A 17,175-nucleotide genomic window follows, 5' to 3' on the forward strand; every position below is an offset into this window, starting at 1 on the left:
GTTTAAACGATCGTGTTTTAATTATCATAGCCTACTAGAATAAACAATTTGATGTCATTTATCAGTTGAAATGTCGATATTTTTCGATTTCGAAGTAGGATCGAGTGGTAGAAGATTTAGAAGAGCAGTGGACAGCGATAAATACGATATAGAACTGTTTCTGAATCGACAACATACGGATTTACTATTTGGCGATGTTGATATTGGAAGTTTGATGTTAGTAATCAAGCATTTATAGTTTACTTATTTAAGATACGTGATATAATTCTATGGTTTGATATTGTTAGGGAATTTAAGCGGGAAATACTCAACTTTGTGGTATACCTGCTATTAAAAGACACAGGCAGTCTGAGGTGCGAAATTTCTTATTAGTGTGGAGCTAGCTCATTTTATTCCAGTCCTTGAAAACAATACGTTGAACGCAATTTGATGCTTATATTAGGCGGGCCATATCTGATTTTATAAATAACCGAGTTTTTTAGGAGTCTTGGTCTAAAAACAATTACTTTTTGGATTTATGCATCGGTGTAAACAATACGTAGGTGCTTTGAAATTTGCATTTTTAGTCTTTAAATGTCAATTTTCAGTGAATTATGTACGTTATCAATATGCATGATAAACGAGAACAAGGAAGTAGTTGGTTTCATGGCTCTGTGCGATCATCCAGATATCCCGTGTGTGAACCCAGCAGACTGGGAGATATGGATTAGGAACATGTTCCAGTATGTATCCAAAATATTATATAGCCTTGAGTGGTACTTCATTCTTTGGCGGGTTTAAAATGATCAATCCCTCGTCAATCTTCTTAGAATGCCTCAAAAACGCCACTTGTAAGTCTATGTCATTTAATTTTGATGTTTGAGGATCGAGACTAATGATTAGCGTCAGTCGCTTGGTAATCTCAACCAATGATTAAAGAGTATCTCAACCAATCCCAATAAAATGACAGTCTTGTTTTTTTGCCATACTTAATGTATACAGGGCCCTTATTCTGTATGATAGTGTAAACGCGTAACGCGGCCGTGTCATGTTATCTTCGAGAAATGCGCGTGAAATGGTATTCTGTAAGCCAAATTTCTATAGTCCTAAACATGATGCGTTGTGTTACGTGCTTGTTACACACTGTCAAAATAACGTGCGGGATAGAGAATAAGGCCCCAGGTACGTTTTATCTACATACACCAGCCGCACCATACGTTGCGCATGTTAGTTCATAGTATAATAACGCGATACGTAGAATTTTATGCATTTTTATTGATTCAAAAAATATATATATATATATATATTTATTTTAAAACTGTTATTACTACTTGTGTTACGTATGACTGTAATGCTGAGGTTTCGGGTTCGATCTGTGGGTCGAGTAGTGATTTGGGTTTATCTACTCTGTGTCAGCCCGAAGTCTGGAATTAGTGTGCGATATAGCGATAGGCTCGCCGCTATCACATTATCGGACGGAATACATACGGCGGAAAGTAGGTGTAGTAGTTGCACCTCTAGACAGAGGCACCCTTTACCATTTGGGGATAAACAGTGCGAGTGTGTGTGTGCATATATATGACTTAAGTATAACGCCTGAAGAGTGACGTATATATTATAATTTATACACTTTCCAAGTGACTAGAATAAAATAGGATAATTCTCTTTAATTAAAAGAATACAGTTTTTATTAACCATTGTAGGAAATACTACCTTTCCCGGAACACTTTGTTCATCCATTTCATGTGCTGCGATGATTCAATGACTGAATTTTTCCTAGAAGAAGCGCTGATTTCGGTGTTCCTTAACGATTTCTATCTGACCTTCATTGTTTTGGTGGTCCCTCCTGGATGTCCAGATGGTTAGTGAATAATTTAATAACAATGGTGACATAAATATCTTTAGGTTGACCTTTTTCATTATTTAAATAGCTGTATGACATTGGTGTAGATTGCTATAGACGGGCCCTATATCAAAATTTGATTGGAGCCTTTTGGGCAGTGTGAACTTTCGAGCACCTGCTTAATTTAATCTAGGTATGGGCCTAGAGGGCCCCATAAAACTCGGGAGGGGGGTGGCGTATCACTGTTACAGCTTGTAAGGCAGTAGGTACGTCCCTAGTATATGATGAAGGGACAATTAAGTATGTTACCTTGCTTGGTAACCCCGATACTTAATGGATAAGGAAGGAAAGTTTTGGGCGAAGCACGAATATGGTAAGCTGATGACATTGACGAGAGTTATTTCGGTTGGTTATTGAAAGAGTGATATAGGTGCACAAAATGCCTGAGTTGATACCAGTGGCGAAGAGTGAAATTTTTCGAAAAGGAACACGACACATCATATAGATACCACTGATATGCATAAATGCAGTTTGAAAATGTTCCAAAGATAATTAGATTTCGATTTGAAGCCGACAGGAATCAGGTTTATATGGACCTTTCGCCATTGTTTGATACAATAATTTGCAGAAGTTGTCGTTTGACTCCTTAAGGCGTATATGCCCACATTTGTTTTCAGATATTCTAATGAGATATGACACATTTAAGAAACGTAACATATATAGATATTATTCGAAAGGTAGCGACGACATTGATGTGAACCATTATTTGTACACTGCAATGCGACAGGAATTTTGTCCTAGATTGACCATGCGACGTGCTGTGTACGTTCTATCTGAAGTCTATTTTATTTTAAAAGTAACAGCCCTGTCTTATATGTTTTGCTTCTTGCGCACTCGTTTTTGTTTTAGTAAAGGCCTATAGCATTGAACCCGTTGTTATATTTCTGTTTTTTTATTTAGCATAATTGTCGCTCTGATTTTCAGGGTGTCGTATTTATACTTACCTATTATCTATCTACAGCCTTTTTAAAATAATAAAAGCAATTAAACACCTAAGTACAAGACTTTATCTACAAAACAGCCGCAGTGGCATCACTGTGTTGCACTATGTATGTATTTTCATGAAACATAATTTAATATTTTAGAGAAGAAGATAATGACGATATAGTAGAAATTTTGGATAAAAAATGTCCACGGCTTAAAGAGTTGTATGGAGAATATTATATAAGCGAGATTATTGGACGACATCCCGAGAGCCAGAGGAAAGTCATCGTGGCCGATGTTGAGTATATTTTTATTTACTTGTATAAGTACGTTTAATAAAATTATTAAAGTAAATCAAACTTAATATTATTCATTTATAAAATAATTAATATATCTAGTATTTATTTTTTCATAGAAGATTGGTAGTAGCGTAAGTAGGTTATTCGATGATTAGGAATAAGCGCTACCTGCTCGTTATATATTACGCAAACTTTTCAGCACTATAGTGCTGCGATAGGCCATTATGTTTGTATGGGCAGAGATCATTCAAAATTTGGTAACACCTAAGCCGGTAAATAACACTGCACACTACCTCGCGTGGTGTGCGAATTAATTTTGTACGTTAATTTAGCTACACTAACGTACAATAAATATACGGGTCCCTAGGTACTTACTTGGAAGTGGACAATATTTCCAGCTCTCTCTTCCTATTTGATTCATTTCGTTGTGGCATAAAAACAGATTAGTATTCCCTGAGACTCACCGAGCTTCATCGCTCGGTGTCATAAAATCCGTTCCACTAATCCTGGCTTACAGGAGTTGTAGTGCTGAGTGTGAGTGCGGGAAATTCTCTACAATAAAAACCCCTGAACTACTTAAGTATTTTGTTGTCTTCTCAATAATAATAAACAGAACAATCCCGCATTTCTAGCACCAAGAACACGCGGTCGGAGTGATGTGCCTGAACTCTGAAGTAAACTATAAGAAATTGAGAAGCATTTACGAGCTGCAACCTTACTTTGGCTTAATGAAAGCAACGCCTTTAGAAAAAGAACAGTCTAAACGCACTAATACTTTGCTCAAAACTTTTGGGTTAGTTTGTTATTGTAACTTGAAGTTCATGGTTTGTAAATAGAAGCTAAATTCAGTTGAAAGATAATAGCTTTTGCTCGTGGCTCCAAACGCATCAAATTCTTTTTTAAAAAAGTTTTCTGAGTTCATTTAGAATTTTGTATGTCTGCCGATTTTCATGCATAACAAATTTTGTTTTACCAAATTTACAGAGAACCGATAATGCTTGGTCAATGGAGTCCCTTTGAACATAATATGAAAATGGAAGAAAGTCATATGGACGATGTAAGTTATTTATATTCATATAATACCCACATAATAAAGTTAATAGATTACTTTTCTAGAATGTTCTCTACTAACTGTAGAGTTTGTACAGTCAGCCGCTGAAGTATCTTAACAAATTCAAAACTTCAAAATGCTTCTATACATTGACTCCAATTGAAATATTGTTTTTTTTTTTATAAATTATGTTATCACTTAGAAGTTTCTTTTAGTGGAGTAATATCAATGCACAGACAAAAGTTTAAAGGTGATTTAAAATTTTGAATCGACTACTTTTGTACCTAATTGTAAGTACGTAATATCGCATAGTACCTTAGAGAAGATACTTTTAGGGTAGGCTACTACGAAGCGAACATATAACTATTTCTAATAACTCACTAGGACTTGGAAGCATCAAGCGAACACCTTGATTCTCAACCGAAAAAGATTAGCAAAGTTAACTTTAGGCGCAACGCAGCGATGAGGCGCAGTATGGACCTCATTATGTACAGACAGCAGCATTCGGACGACATTAGCGATAATATTTACATGAATTCACCCTCAATGCCTCGGTCTCCGAGATATTCATTCGCGAAGTATTTGCTGGAAGACGATCCTTTCGACTATGAGATTGTGAATATTGATAAAAAACTGCTCTCCGTGCCTGACGTTGTTTCTTATGATTTGCTGTAAGTATCCAGATATATTTTTGATTTTATAATATAACTAAGTGTTATTCGATACGCCTACGTAGGAGACCTTTCCTAGGATGAAATACCATTGAATATATATTTTTCTGGGATATAAGTTGCTAAAGTAGGACGTGGTCTACTTGCGTGCCAAATATCATTCAAATACATTCAGACTTTTTTGTGTTTACTTACAAACAACCAAACAGCTCCAGAAACTGGTATTTATTATAATTTTAGTAACAAAATAAGATTTGTTGATTTTGAAGAGTAAACCTCTTGTCACCAATTTTGCTTAAAGTGTGAATAGGTCGGCTGTACCCATTTGGTGTCATTTTCTAACTGAAAACCCATGTAAAATGACTATGCGTTTAAGTTTTATAAAAAAAATGTAACATCGCTGCCTTCATCCACATAACTTTATTTATGGTAATACTGGATTATTGTGGTTTTAAATAGAGAACTTTATACTTCGAGTATTATAGGAGAAAGAGCGGTAGAGATAGTATTAGTTTACCTTCAAGTTACAAATTTGTTTCTTTCCAAGATAAATAAAGAGAAATCAACTTTTGGTCTTCGTACAGCTGACAGATAAGATGAACGTGATTTAAATAATCAGCTCTTAGGTAAAGCAGAAACTCATTCATACCTACTAGCATTTTCAGAAGCGATAGTATCGAAGACGCTACGGGGTTAATTAATATGTCGAATTTATATCCATTGTAAGTAATATTCTGTTTTAGATCGAAAACAACCGAAAGCGAAGAACGTATGAAAAGAAATGAAATATCGAAACCCAAATGTAGTACGTACCTATTTGCTTACGATTGTTTTGTAAGTAGTTAACTTTGGTTTCGTTAATTTTTGATCTTATTTACTTACGACTTATAAAAGAGACCGTAGAGGTTTAGCTCCGAGCCTTAATTCCAAACTATTTGCAGCGCCTGTCTTTGTTAATTCACTTTGTTTGTTGTTTTTGTTAGAAGTAACATTTTATGGACGATATTCCAGGAAGACGTTCTATATTCAAACCAATGAAAACTGAGGAACTCGAACAGTTCAGCTATCAAGGAGGACCCAACGCTTTTATTATTGAGTTGATCGGTTTAAGAAATGATATAGATGATAGGTATATACATAGTATACCAATAGCATATGTCTTACACTGCTTGCTGCGCTCAAAGATGTCACTAACTTTAATTATAATAATTAAATAGATCTTTTAATTCAGTTAACTTCAAATCTATAGCGAATAAGGTAACACCTAATATTTTTACACTATACAGCAAAAAAAATATTAATAAGGTGACTTTAAAAAAAATACAGATTTTTTAGAGGTAAGGCGCGTTGGGGTAAGATCGTAGGAGGTGTAACATCGTATAAATCAAATAACTTGCAACTGTGTTATAATTTTTGTTTTTAGACAACACTACCTGCGACCCCATCTTGTTCACTACGATCCACTAGTTAACATGAGTGATTCCGTCAAGTAAATAATGTTTACGATGCTAACAAACAGAATATCGGTATTTCGTCGTTCCCTGGCAGATCCGCATTAACCCCATGCAACAATTTGCCTAATTTTAATTTAGTATTTACTGTTTTCAATTAATTTTGTAGTTATATAGTATCATAAAGGAAATAAATCTTTTGACTTGTTTATTCAAATTTGGCGAAACACCTATATTCCCTAAGATCCGATCTTTACGCATACAATTATTTGTGGATAAAGAACGGATAAAAATCGTTCGATCTAGCACTTGTAAAATATTGCATGTTTGTGTCAAAATTTACACACGATAACGTCTGAAGTCAGTAATTATGTCATTTTTTTTAGCTCAGGTGAATGATCAATTTTGTTTATTTGTTATTTATTTACACGTGTATGTACTTTTTCTTCGAATATTTTTAAAAATATCTACAGTGTCAATCATGAGGGGTAAGATCGTATGCCTAGAACGATTAAAAAAACAAAGTTCGCTTCTAAAAATATCTTACGAAATTTATTAAATTTTTTGAATGTTTATAAATGACTATCTAGATCAGAATATACGGATCTTTTTACGGATTTTAGAATCCCTTTAACATAGACGGTTTTAGAGAATAGTCCGAACTATACCTGTGAAGGTCCTATCTTTCTCACACATTTCTAAAAGTATGGTACTTTTTCAAAGTCTTATAAAACATTAACTGTTATATTTAAGAATTTTTAAAAATAAATACCATTTAGTTTATTTAATAACGCATAGCTAAGTTAATAATTAATTATGTAAATTTCTATAGATTTTTTGTAAAAAAATATTTCGAGAACACTCTTTAACACGTTGAAAAAGCGTCCGATTTAACCCCAACGCACTAATGAAATTCAAAAAAATCTATAATGATCAGTGATATCAAGCGACGTCTTTTAGTGCAGCAGTCGATTTCCTTTACATTAATCGTTTTCAATCATTCTAAATAAAGAATTACTTACATTTTTGGTGGTTAGTGTATAATCTAGCCATCTATCAAATTATTTGATAAAAATTACGTATCGTGAAAAGTGAGTGCATGAGTTGCGACTTCCACCTTTGCCTACCCTTTCGGAGATAAAAGACGCGACTGGTGTTTATCTGTAGAGAAACTGATACCCAATATGTAAATACCATAATTTTATTTATTTTACATGGGAAAAGTACAGCTAGGCCAGCATAAATAGCAGGGCCATTTCCACCGATAGGCTAGTATAATATTGTCTGAATTGTGAGTAATGAGTTTGCAAAATCCAGTCTTAATAATAATCCTTATCAATTTGCCCATGCTTATATTTGTCTGTGTACATTTGTAATTTTAGCTATATATTTGCAGATATGCTTTTGATATGCTTCAGGCAGCGTTCGAGGTGATGAAGGATTATGATTATTGCATTATCAGTATTCCATCAGCTGACAAGAGTTTTCCGTTGTTGCAACATTTTTGTGTAAGCAGCAATTTATTAATTTACCATTATTTTGGTTTATAAATATTTTCATTTATAATTAAATACATCTGATTATGAAACGGTGCACAGTTTTAATTCTAATTTGTCTGTAACCATATCAAACATTAATATTTATTTGTGTCTAATTAACGATGGACAGACGATCTCGTAAAAGTCCTTGGGGGAGGTCCACGTTCAGCAGTGGAATTCCAAAGGCTGAAGAAGAAGATTTAATTATGAAATATGAACTTGATCCTTGCCTTTCAGTTTGTTCCTTCAAGACCGCATATTTGTTGCGACTACGCTTTGTATGTAGCGCACAGAGCTTCTGTTCTTGGGTATATTATTTTATCAATGTCATTCTTATTTACATTATTTAAAATTACGGTAGTAATTACGATATTAGCATCATATGTCGTACGCAGGGTTTCACCTATAAAGTCACTACGTACGTAGTTCTTCTCTTAATAATTGTTTAAGACGATTTGTCGCATATTTCTTTTCAATATTGTGATTTTATTGAGTCTGATTTTGGGTAGTCTTCACTACAGTCCAAATATAATATCGATCAATGAGAGACGCAACTTTTCCTAGCGGTCTCTATAATTATGCAATTTTTATGTATTGTAACAGAAGGCTAAGAGTTCGAGAAGCGGAGTTCATAGACGTTCCAGAAATAGCTCGTATGTTAAACGAGTTAGATGGGAAAGAGACGCTGTGGACAATAGAAAACAGTGTTGTGAATAAAAGAGAACATCTGGCATACGTGCTTACGAGCGGATTGTCTATTGTTGGTGTCGGGATTCTGGAGTGAGCATAGTTTCAGTTCTAATGTAGTTGTTAATAGTGGATTGACTGCCTCGACGTCGTAGTGGTAATTGTATACGGTAAGAGTACGACTACAACGCTGAGGTCCTGGGTTCGAATCCCTGATTGGGCCAAAATAATGACTGGGTCTTTTTATTGAAAAAAAAAAAACTCAGTCACAGCTCGGAGTCAGGAAGCTGGCGGTGTGATATTCCCGTGCCACGGAAATAACGTAAAGACGTTGGTCCTGCGCATAATCTCTCTTCCGTCATGTCGGATTGCCGTCTCACCGGATTTTGAGAGTGAAGGAACAGTGAGTGCATCTATGTACTGCGCACACACTTGTGTACTATAATATCTCCTGCGTATTCGGTTAGGAAGAATAATAAATCATCATCATTGGTGGATTTATATTGGTTTTGCAGATCCAGGTTTTGTTTTCAATATTACCTAATTTTACTTTGTTTTACTTAAATTATTAATGATTGGATTATATGTACATATATATATATATATATATATATATATATATATATATATATATATATATATATATATATATATATAGTTTAAACAACAAAGAATGATCGAGCATAATAAAGAACATTCAAAATAATGTTTAGCGGACCCCTGGCACAAATTAGACGAAGGCTACTAGATCTATTGTTTTCAGGCAACCAGAACACCTCAATTTCATACGAACAAAATTCAACATAGACCCATACCACAACCACAAGTATCATTACAAAGGACACGGAAGAAACACTGGTTTTGCAACACTTAAAGTGGTCTTAGCTTATTCAGTGTTCGAGGCGCATTTCAGGTTCTTTGCGAGGGACATCATGCGATTATCTGGAAGTAGCACTTTGATCTGGTTGACTGGATACAGAAATAAATGGGTTTGGATGATTTTATATCATTTTCGGGTTGGTCAGTTAAAACGTAACCAGTTTTTTAGTATCATAAATACCTTCGTTGTTATATTGTATTTCCTTAGCAATGTTAGTATTTTAAATAATGTTATAAAATATCTGCAATATATCAAGAAAAGGATTGTGAATCTTTATTGCCTCATAAGTTACTACAATAATACCTGACACTCTTGGAAATGACATTTCAGTATGCCCACAAAGCGAATTCGATGGCTTCGGCTATGATTCCACTGTTGCCTAGAAAAACAGAGATAGACAGATCCGCTGTGCCTGATCTCAAGAAAACTGCTATACTGTCGAAGAATATGTAAATATATTTTTAAATCTTTTAATGTACTTACTTAGTGGAAGTTTGTTATATCTCTAAGTATCGTTTAAAGGATAAATTAAGTAGAAAATATAATTACTAATATAGCATAGCGTTTTGAAAATGTATATTTTTTTTAATTATTTGTTCTTCTCTTTTTACTACCACTTTTTGCATTACAGAATGGCATTCAGCACTTGGTTTATAAGCAAGAAATTTACGAGCGTGCCCAAGGCAAACATCGACGCGCGCATTGTTGTAGTAGGTGCATCGAGGACTGCTAAGGCTTTTCTCAATTCTTTACTTTTTAGGTAAGGCTTAAGGGTTCTTTCAAAGTTTCTTGTCTATCATAGATATTATTGAAGCGGCGATAGCCTAGTTGGGTGTGGAACGGACTGCCGAGACGAACGTCCGCAGGTTCAAATCCCAAGGGCACACACCTCTGACTTTTCTAAAAAAATCATGTGTGTATTCTTTGTGAATTTATCGTTCGCTTTAACGGTGAAGGAAAACATCGTGAGGAAACCTGCACATCTGAGAAGTTCTCTATAGGAATTTCGAAGGTGTGTGAAGTCTAACAATCCGCACTAGGCCAGCGTGGTGGACTAAGGCCTAATCCCTCTCAGTAGTAGAGGAGGCCCGTGCTCAGCAGTGGGCAAGTATATAATACAGGGCTGTTATTATTATTATTATTATATTATTATACTAAGAATAGTTTAAAATAATATAGTTATAGAAGCGATCATACTCTAGAGAAGAATTACATCTAAGAAGGAAAGAATGGAAATTGTTGGAAAGATGTAATTGTGTTCATTCTTAGGAATTAAAAAAAATATTTTTTGACTAAAAATTATGGATCTAGTAGTAAAAACTTACTTTATTATCAAACTTGTCTTAATTAATCAAAAATATATTAATAATGTCTTATTGCTGGGCACGAGAATTCCCTAGGACTAAGATTTAGGGTTTAAGCCTTATTCAACCACAATGTGTAATCTTTATACATTCGAAATCAATATGAAGATCTTTTCAGGAATGCAGGTTTCCTCACGCTGTTTTCCTTCACCATTAAAGCAAACGATGATTAACAAATAACATAAATTTAGAAAATTAGAATCATGTCCTTGGATTTTGTATTTGGTTTTTATTATATCCATTCCAGTGATGCCTCATCCTATTTGACATTCACAAATGTGACACTTCTGTCTAAAAACGGATTACCTTACACGAGACATTCAATGGCCGTTACTGATAAAATGTTTCCACAAAGGCATAGAAATACGGAGAAATATTTGAAAAGTATCCCGTATACTTATTACGTGAATGTCGTCCAAGGAACTATGGTGGATATAAATAAGTACGTAACAAATATTTAAAAATATCGACCACACAGAAAGAGAATGTATATAGGAAGTGGCTTCGATATTTACAGTTAGCATGCTGATTGGGCGAACATTGGTTGTGAGTAACGTAGTTTTGACAGAAGTCAAGTAGTAGGGCAACTTTGACACTTAGAGCCTTTTACGGGCTTATTGATCAACAACTTAATAAAAAAAAAAATGTTTTCACAATTTCTCTCAGGAGAAAGGTTTAGCAAAGTCTTCAAAGTGAATAAAGTTTGAGGAATGGAAATAAAGGAAATTAAATGTTTTATTATTGGTAAAAGAATACCTTACTTTCAACTAATATTAATAAGAAATTGCAAAGGTGTAATATTTGTACTTTAAACCTTCATTAGAAGTAAACCCTGAATGGATTTGGATGAAAATTGACACACATATCAGGGCAAGTTCTAGATATCTTAGCTAGATCAGCTTAGTTTTAGTTAGCACGTTTTAAATACTCTAGAATAATTACAATTAAGTACCACAATGGCACCTAATCAATGGATATTTCAGACAAGAAAAATATGTAACGTTACTTAACGGAACTAAATACTATTATGATTTACTTATTCTATTATTTGGAAAGCAGTATCAACATCCTCATTATTTGCAAAATGTTATGGAAAGAGGTGAAAACGGCAAGTAAGAGAACCATCTTTATTCATTTACCTAAACAAAGCCTCATTTGGAAGGATCAATTATTGCTGGCCATAATCATGTGCAATTATTGCTTAAAAGTTATCCCGTCTTATAATGAGCAATGAGGCAATTCTAGCACGCGTCGGCGTATACTCTGATTAATGGCTAAGTTATTGCTCTATGGATGTATTCCAGTCATTTGACAGAATATATTAAAAAAACTACTATTGCTAGAAAAAATTGATCGGTCGGAATGAGGCTTTATGTATTTAACAAAATTTTATCAATTCATTTGGGAAATCAACTTTTTGTTCTCGAGCAGGGATGGTCAATATTTGTTAACGTGGTAATAATTATGAAAAAAATATATATGACAAAACGTGCCATCCAGAGTCTGCTAAGTAACAAGCTACTCAGAGGCTCTGGTTTACCTAAATTTTTTAAGTGCAACCTGTATTTTATTGTTAACTAATGACGTGCCCAAATCATCCTTTCGCGTGACACAATTGGCACGCATGCAAGTGGTTCGTTATCCCTGTTCTAGACATTCGGTTGCGTCGAATATTTAGATGGGTTGCATTTAACAATTGTTTTTTATAGATTGGACGAGAATCCGTCATACGTTCGGCTAGACGTTCCGAATCGTAAGGATGCTATACCGCAAGTTATAACTTACGATACCCCGCACAACGTTTTTATAATTAATCACATTGTAGAAGCAAATAAAGCATTAAAATACGTCAACAATGTGATGAGAAGCGAATGTGATTGTTAGTTATGCTGTATTTGTGTACCATATTTCATCTATATTGTGTAAAAGTAGGACCAAAGTCAGTATTTGGACGTCTGTCTTGATTTAAGGAAACTTAAGTAGCATTTAGGGTTTTGTGACATAGTTTTGAATTTCCGTGCAGTAGAAACAAAATAGAGTATTTAAATGAAATAGATAATATTTACTACCTATGCATTCACTGATTGAAAATATTCATAAAGAAAAATTACTAAATTAAATAATAAGTATTTGATAGATTACGTATTTTCATTATAATTTTATTTTTATAGATAAAATTATTGTGTACGGAACGACAATACATGCCTACTGTTGTCTCAATACATTGTTAGAAATGAATGTTCCAGCTCAGAACATTGTATTCGTAGAGCCTTTCCCGCCTGAAGATCATACTAAAACAAGAGTTCCAATTTTCTGTAATGTCAATGTAAGCAATTTTCATTTCAACTATGTTATTGTTAAGTTCTGTTTTAAAACTTCGTGATTAAAACTAGCGTTCACTTGTCATTGTTCTGCGGTTCACATACACTATTTGTCATTTCAATATATTTTTTTAAGGACGATAGTTTAATAAAATACAATGCAATACCAAAATACTCTTTTAGCCCATTTTTAAAAATAAAATCGACTCAAGCCAAAACTCAACAAATTTACTTACAGAGACTCATTTCAAAGCCTGGACGCATTTTAGAAAACGATTAAAAGTTTTTTATATTTTAGGTAGACCGCACAGTGCGCGAAGTCCTCAACAATCTAAATGTAACGGTGCACCGTGCCTATTATTTCCAGTCTTGGACGGTCGGTTTTGACTGCCGAGTAAGCCATGTCGACTTTGTATCACAGTTCCAGATTATACGCGTTGAATGTTCCGCCTTTTTCTATTACGGGACGAAGGGTATCGACAGTAATGCGTATCTTGGTTTGTATGTTGTTTCATTTTGTTATTTTATATTAATCAAATCTTGAATATGGTGCGCAAGACATAAAATATAGAGCTAAGTGAAATCTTTTATATATACATGACCATTTTGACATTTCTTTAATAGACGAATCACATACTTATCTTCTTGAAAATAACAATGTAAAATGCGTATTTTTTGGTAAAAGTGTTCGTTATTCATGGATGATTTATCGTCACTGTCAGCAGAGGTGAAGACGAGTATGTAGTTTTATTAAAACGCCATAATGACCCCGTATATACAAACATTAAGAAACCTAGCATCAGATATGTTTACTATTTATGTGTTGTGACTCACAGTTGCTATTTATTTGGTAAAGTTCCTTGTATCTTATCCATTCTCAAATAACATAATAAAAAGGTTCAGAAGTTTAATACTACTTAACAATTACTCCTTTCAGCAATAATTAAAAGCGGTATAGCATATGACGGTGGAATACTAATAGACCACCAGTTTCGCACAAAAGACCCAGCAGTATACGCCGCGGGTACAGCCACTGCGTACTGCCGGAAATATTTCGCGCAAGCATACAAACAGAAATATTATGACTCATACGAAATAGGTGAAAAGGTGACTGGGTAGTTTGTTACTATGCTTTGTGTACATAGTTTTTGCTGTTCCTTTTATGAATATGTAGTTTTATTGAAATCGTGGAATGGTTTAACTCGTTCAATCACTTATCTTCCTTCTTATTCCTTCCCTTAACCAATAACCATACATGATTGATTTTCCAATTAACCATAAAATTATGTTTTTCACAAAATCCAGTTATGGCGAATTACTCATTTCAATCTTCCTAATTAGGCACTTGAATAAGTTTAGTGGTAATCTTTTCCTTGTGGTTACAGTTGGGCGCACAATTAAGGAATGAATTAGATCCATTGTTTACCGAGAAAGTTCCTACTTTTACCCGGAAATCTGATAGCTTTTCGTTCGCTGAAAATACAGAATCCGGGTCCACTAACTCATACTCAAGCCAGAATACTAGTGAATCTTCTACAAGCAAATCCTCCACTTCACAAGTGTTTGTTTGTTTGTTTGTTTAATCATTAAGTTGATTAATTTAAAACTAAACTTGGTTAATTTCCATTCAATTAATGAAATGTAAAGACGTAGAAATAGTTGATACATTTCAAAATAGAACAATATATAAATAGGTTGAAAGATTTTCAAACAAAAAATAGAATTAACTCACCTAAACTAACTAACGTTAAATATACTATTCATAGAATTATCTCGTCACTACCCAACCCATAAAGTAACACTATTTTACATAAATTAACATTAACAATAAAACTTCATAACACTAATTATTCCTTTTATTTGATTCTAGTCAGAATTCAACAGACGAGTCAGTTGAAAAGCTACCGAACCTAAAAAAGCCTATAGTGACGCATTGTACTTTACCTGGAGGTCTGCAGTATTTAGACGTTCGTCCGCCTGGAAGGAAAATACCACATTATTATATTCAATCGTTGCATTATAATGTTAGTTGTTACATGTTTAAGCTTCCTAAATTGTACAATTTGGTCCTTCGAGTCTTCGTAGTATTTTATTTATACAGAATAAAATCACCTGCAAATCCTAGCGGCGATAGCCTAGTTGGGTGTGGAAAGGACTGCCAAAACGAATGTCCGCAGGTTCAAATCCCAAGGGCACACACCTCTTACTTTTCTAAAAAATCATGTGTGTATTCTTTGTGAATTTATCGTTCGCTTTAACGGTGAAGGAAAACATCGTGAGGAAACCTGCACATCTAAGAGGTTCTCTATAGGAATTTCGACGGTGTGTGAAGTCTACCAATCCGCACTAGGCCAGCGTGGTGGATCAATGCCTAATCCCTCTCAGTAGTAGAGGAGGCCCGTGCTCAGCAGTGGCAAGTATATAATAAAGGGCTGATATTATTATATTATATTATTAAAATCACCTGAAACTTTTAAGAGGCCTCTCTCTACTCAGCAACTATGGGCATTATTCTTTGGCAGTAAACTCGTAACATGGCCGTGTTATGTTATCTTCATGAAATTAGCGTGGAATGGCATTCCGTGAGACGATTTTAATTGTCCTAAACGCGCGCCGTGCTTGTTATGCGCTGTCAAAATAACGTGTGGCATATAGAACAAGGCAGTTTATTATTATTTATTTTATGTACGATTAAGTATTCATAAAAATATAATTATTCTTTCTCACAGGGTATCGTAATGGAAACTTTCAAGGATGGTTACTTCAAATTGCATCTAAACAATGATTATATCGTAGATGGTATCACGTGTTTGAGTCTTCACACATACCCATTGGAGTGCTTCAAACATATCTATGGATTGTCTTCTTTAGTATTGAATAATGTGCATTTACGATACACGGCAAGTCTAATTACTAATAAGTTATATTAAAGATAAACGTTGTTTTCATAATGTTTAGTAGTTTACTTGTTTATATTGTATCTGAAATAGTATTAGGCCCCTGTTAATCTAGTCAGATTGGCAATACGTCCTAAAAGTTAGTATGAGAACCAATTTCGATTTCTAATTATCGTAGTATTTTTTTGTTACGTATTGCTGTTATAGTTATTTATCATCAGTAAATAAAAAATGTGTAATACAAGAAATGTGCACGTAGGTATGTCTATCGAGTGTAAGAAATAGTAATATAGCGATGACTCGATGTTTTTGTCTAGGCAAAGAAAATAGACGATTTCTACGAATTCTTCCGCTCGCCGTGGGCGTTCTTTTTGTACCACGATCAATGCGATGAGTTATTCGCTATGGTCAAGGAACTTTTGCCGAAGGTTTGTTATCAGTATTCGTTTTAAAATCAAGATTATTGTATCGTTTTTTCTATATATTGTGACATTAAATGCGTGACGATTGGGTAAAATTAGAAAAAGTATTTTTTTTTTTGGTTTTAATGTGATTTAATCAGACAAATAACTGCTAATACTGAAATAACGATGGAAAATGTTTCAGGGTGACTGCAAAGGGAGTACTCTCAGAGAAGCTTTAAGATCTGTAGCAAATAAAATTAGCAGCTCGGTGAGTGAATCAAACTATTTTATTCTATCCAGTTTTAATTATAACTGTTATTTATTTATAATCCCAAACACTTTGCATAAGCATTATGTTATTTATGTTTATGATGTCACAATTTCAGTCTTTCGGACCCGAAACTAAACTCAAAATCCGCACGAACTTCGAAAAGTCGCCGCATATAGAAGCAATTACGGACTACGTGATAGAATGGTTGTCAGAGAACGACGCAATACTACCGATGTATCTACAACCGTGGCAGAAAACTTACTATAGCCACGATGTTAACAGAAACACCACGTTCATACGGAAAAGACGATCTATTATAAAGTTGATACAAGCTATTTTGTAATGTCACATTGCCGCTATAATATAGTCATTTATGTTTATGAGTATTTGGAAAGTGAATTTTGGTTTATAAATTTGATTTGAAACTATTAAAAAAATATTATAATTTACGATAAGGTCCATGTAAAACATGTTTTATTTTACGTACCTAATAAGTATTTATATTTGCTCATCACCTGGAATCTACCTACTCACA

General features: G+C 34.1%; 1 protein-coding gene across 2 annotated transcripts; it reads left to right on the forward strand.

The window, feature by feature from the left end:
* Nucleotides 1–46: 46 nt before the first annotated feature.
* LOC115442292 (cilia- and flagella-associated protein 61-like) lies at nt 47–17,108 on the forward strand. 2 transcript variants are annotated; one of them, XM_030167305.2, is made up of 28 exons: nt 47–216; nt 588–722; nt 1,683–1,840; nt 2,500–2,644; nt 2,968–3,103; nt 3,738–3,898; nt 4,090–4,162; nt 4,541–4,827; nt 5,571–5,632; nt 5,839–5,956; nt 7,675–7,786; nt 8,054–8,124; nt 8,420–8,596; nt 9,267–9,492; nt 9,714–9,832; nt 10,015–10,143; nt 10,995–11,189; nt 11,731–11,859; nt 12,457–12,626; nt 12,919–13,073; nt 13,367–13,565; nt 14,006–14,175; nt 14,454–14,629; nt 14,939–15,092; nt 15,798–15,968; nt 16,283–16,393; nt 16,572–16,637; nt 16,756–17,108. In XM_030167305.2, exons 1-28 carry the CDS (start codon nt 71–73, stop codon nt 16,981–16,983), a joined length of 4,179 nt encoding a protein of 1,392 aa, XP_030023165.1. In that variant the 5' UTR covers nt 47–70; the 3' UTR covers nt 16,984–17,108. The 2 variants fall into 2 exon arrangements, with proteins under 2 accessions (XP_030023165.1, XP_030023173.1); XM_030167313.2 differs by having other exon boundaries at nt 14,454–14,623.
* Nucleotides 17,109–17,175: the final 67 nt, after the last annotated feature.

The sequence above is a fragment of the Manduca sexta genome, chromosome 11, assembly GCF_014839805.1.
Source record: "Manduca sexta isolate Smith_Timp_Sample1 chromosome 11, JHU_Msex_v1.0, whole genome shotgun sequence".
Lineage (NCBI taxonomy): Eukaryota > Metazoa > Arthropoda > Insecta > Lepidoptera > Sphingidae > Manduca > Manduca sexta.

What these genes read in the sequence shown, in the direction of transcription:
- LOC115442292 (XM_030167305.2), top strand. Translation starts at nt 71, where the DNA reads ATGTCGATATTTTTCGATTTCGAAGTAGGATCGAGTGGTAGAAGATTT. An exon ending in AGAAATGATATAGATGATAG is followed by an intron (nt 5,957 to 7,674) that starts GTATATACATAG and finishes ATATATTTGCAG; the next exon opens with ATATGCTTTTGATATGCTTC. An exon ending in CAATTTTCTGTAATGTCAAT is followed by an intron (nt 13,074 to 13,366) that starts GTAAGCAATTTT and finishes TTTATATTTTAG; the next exon opens with GTAGACCGCACAGTGCGCGA.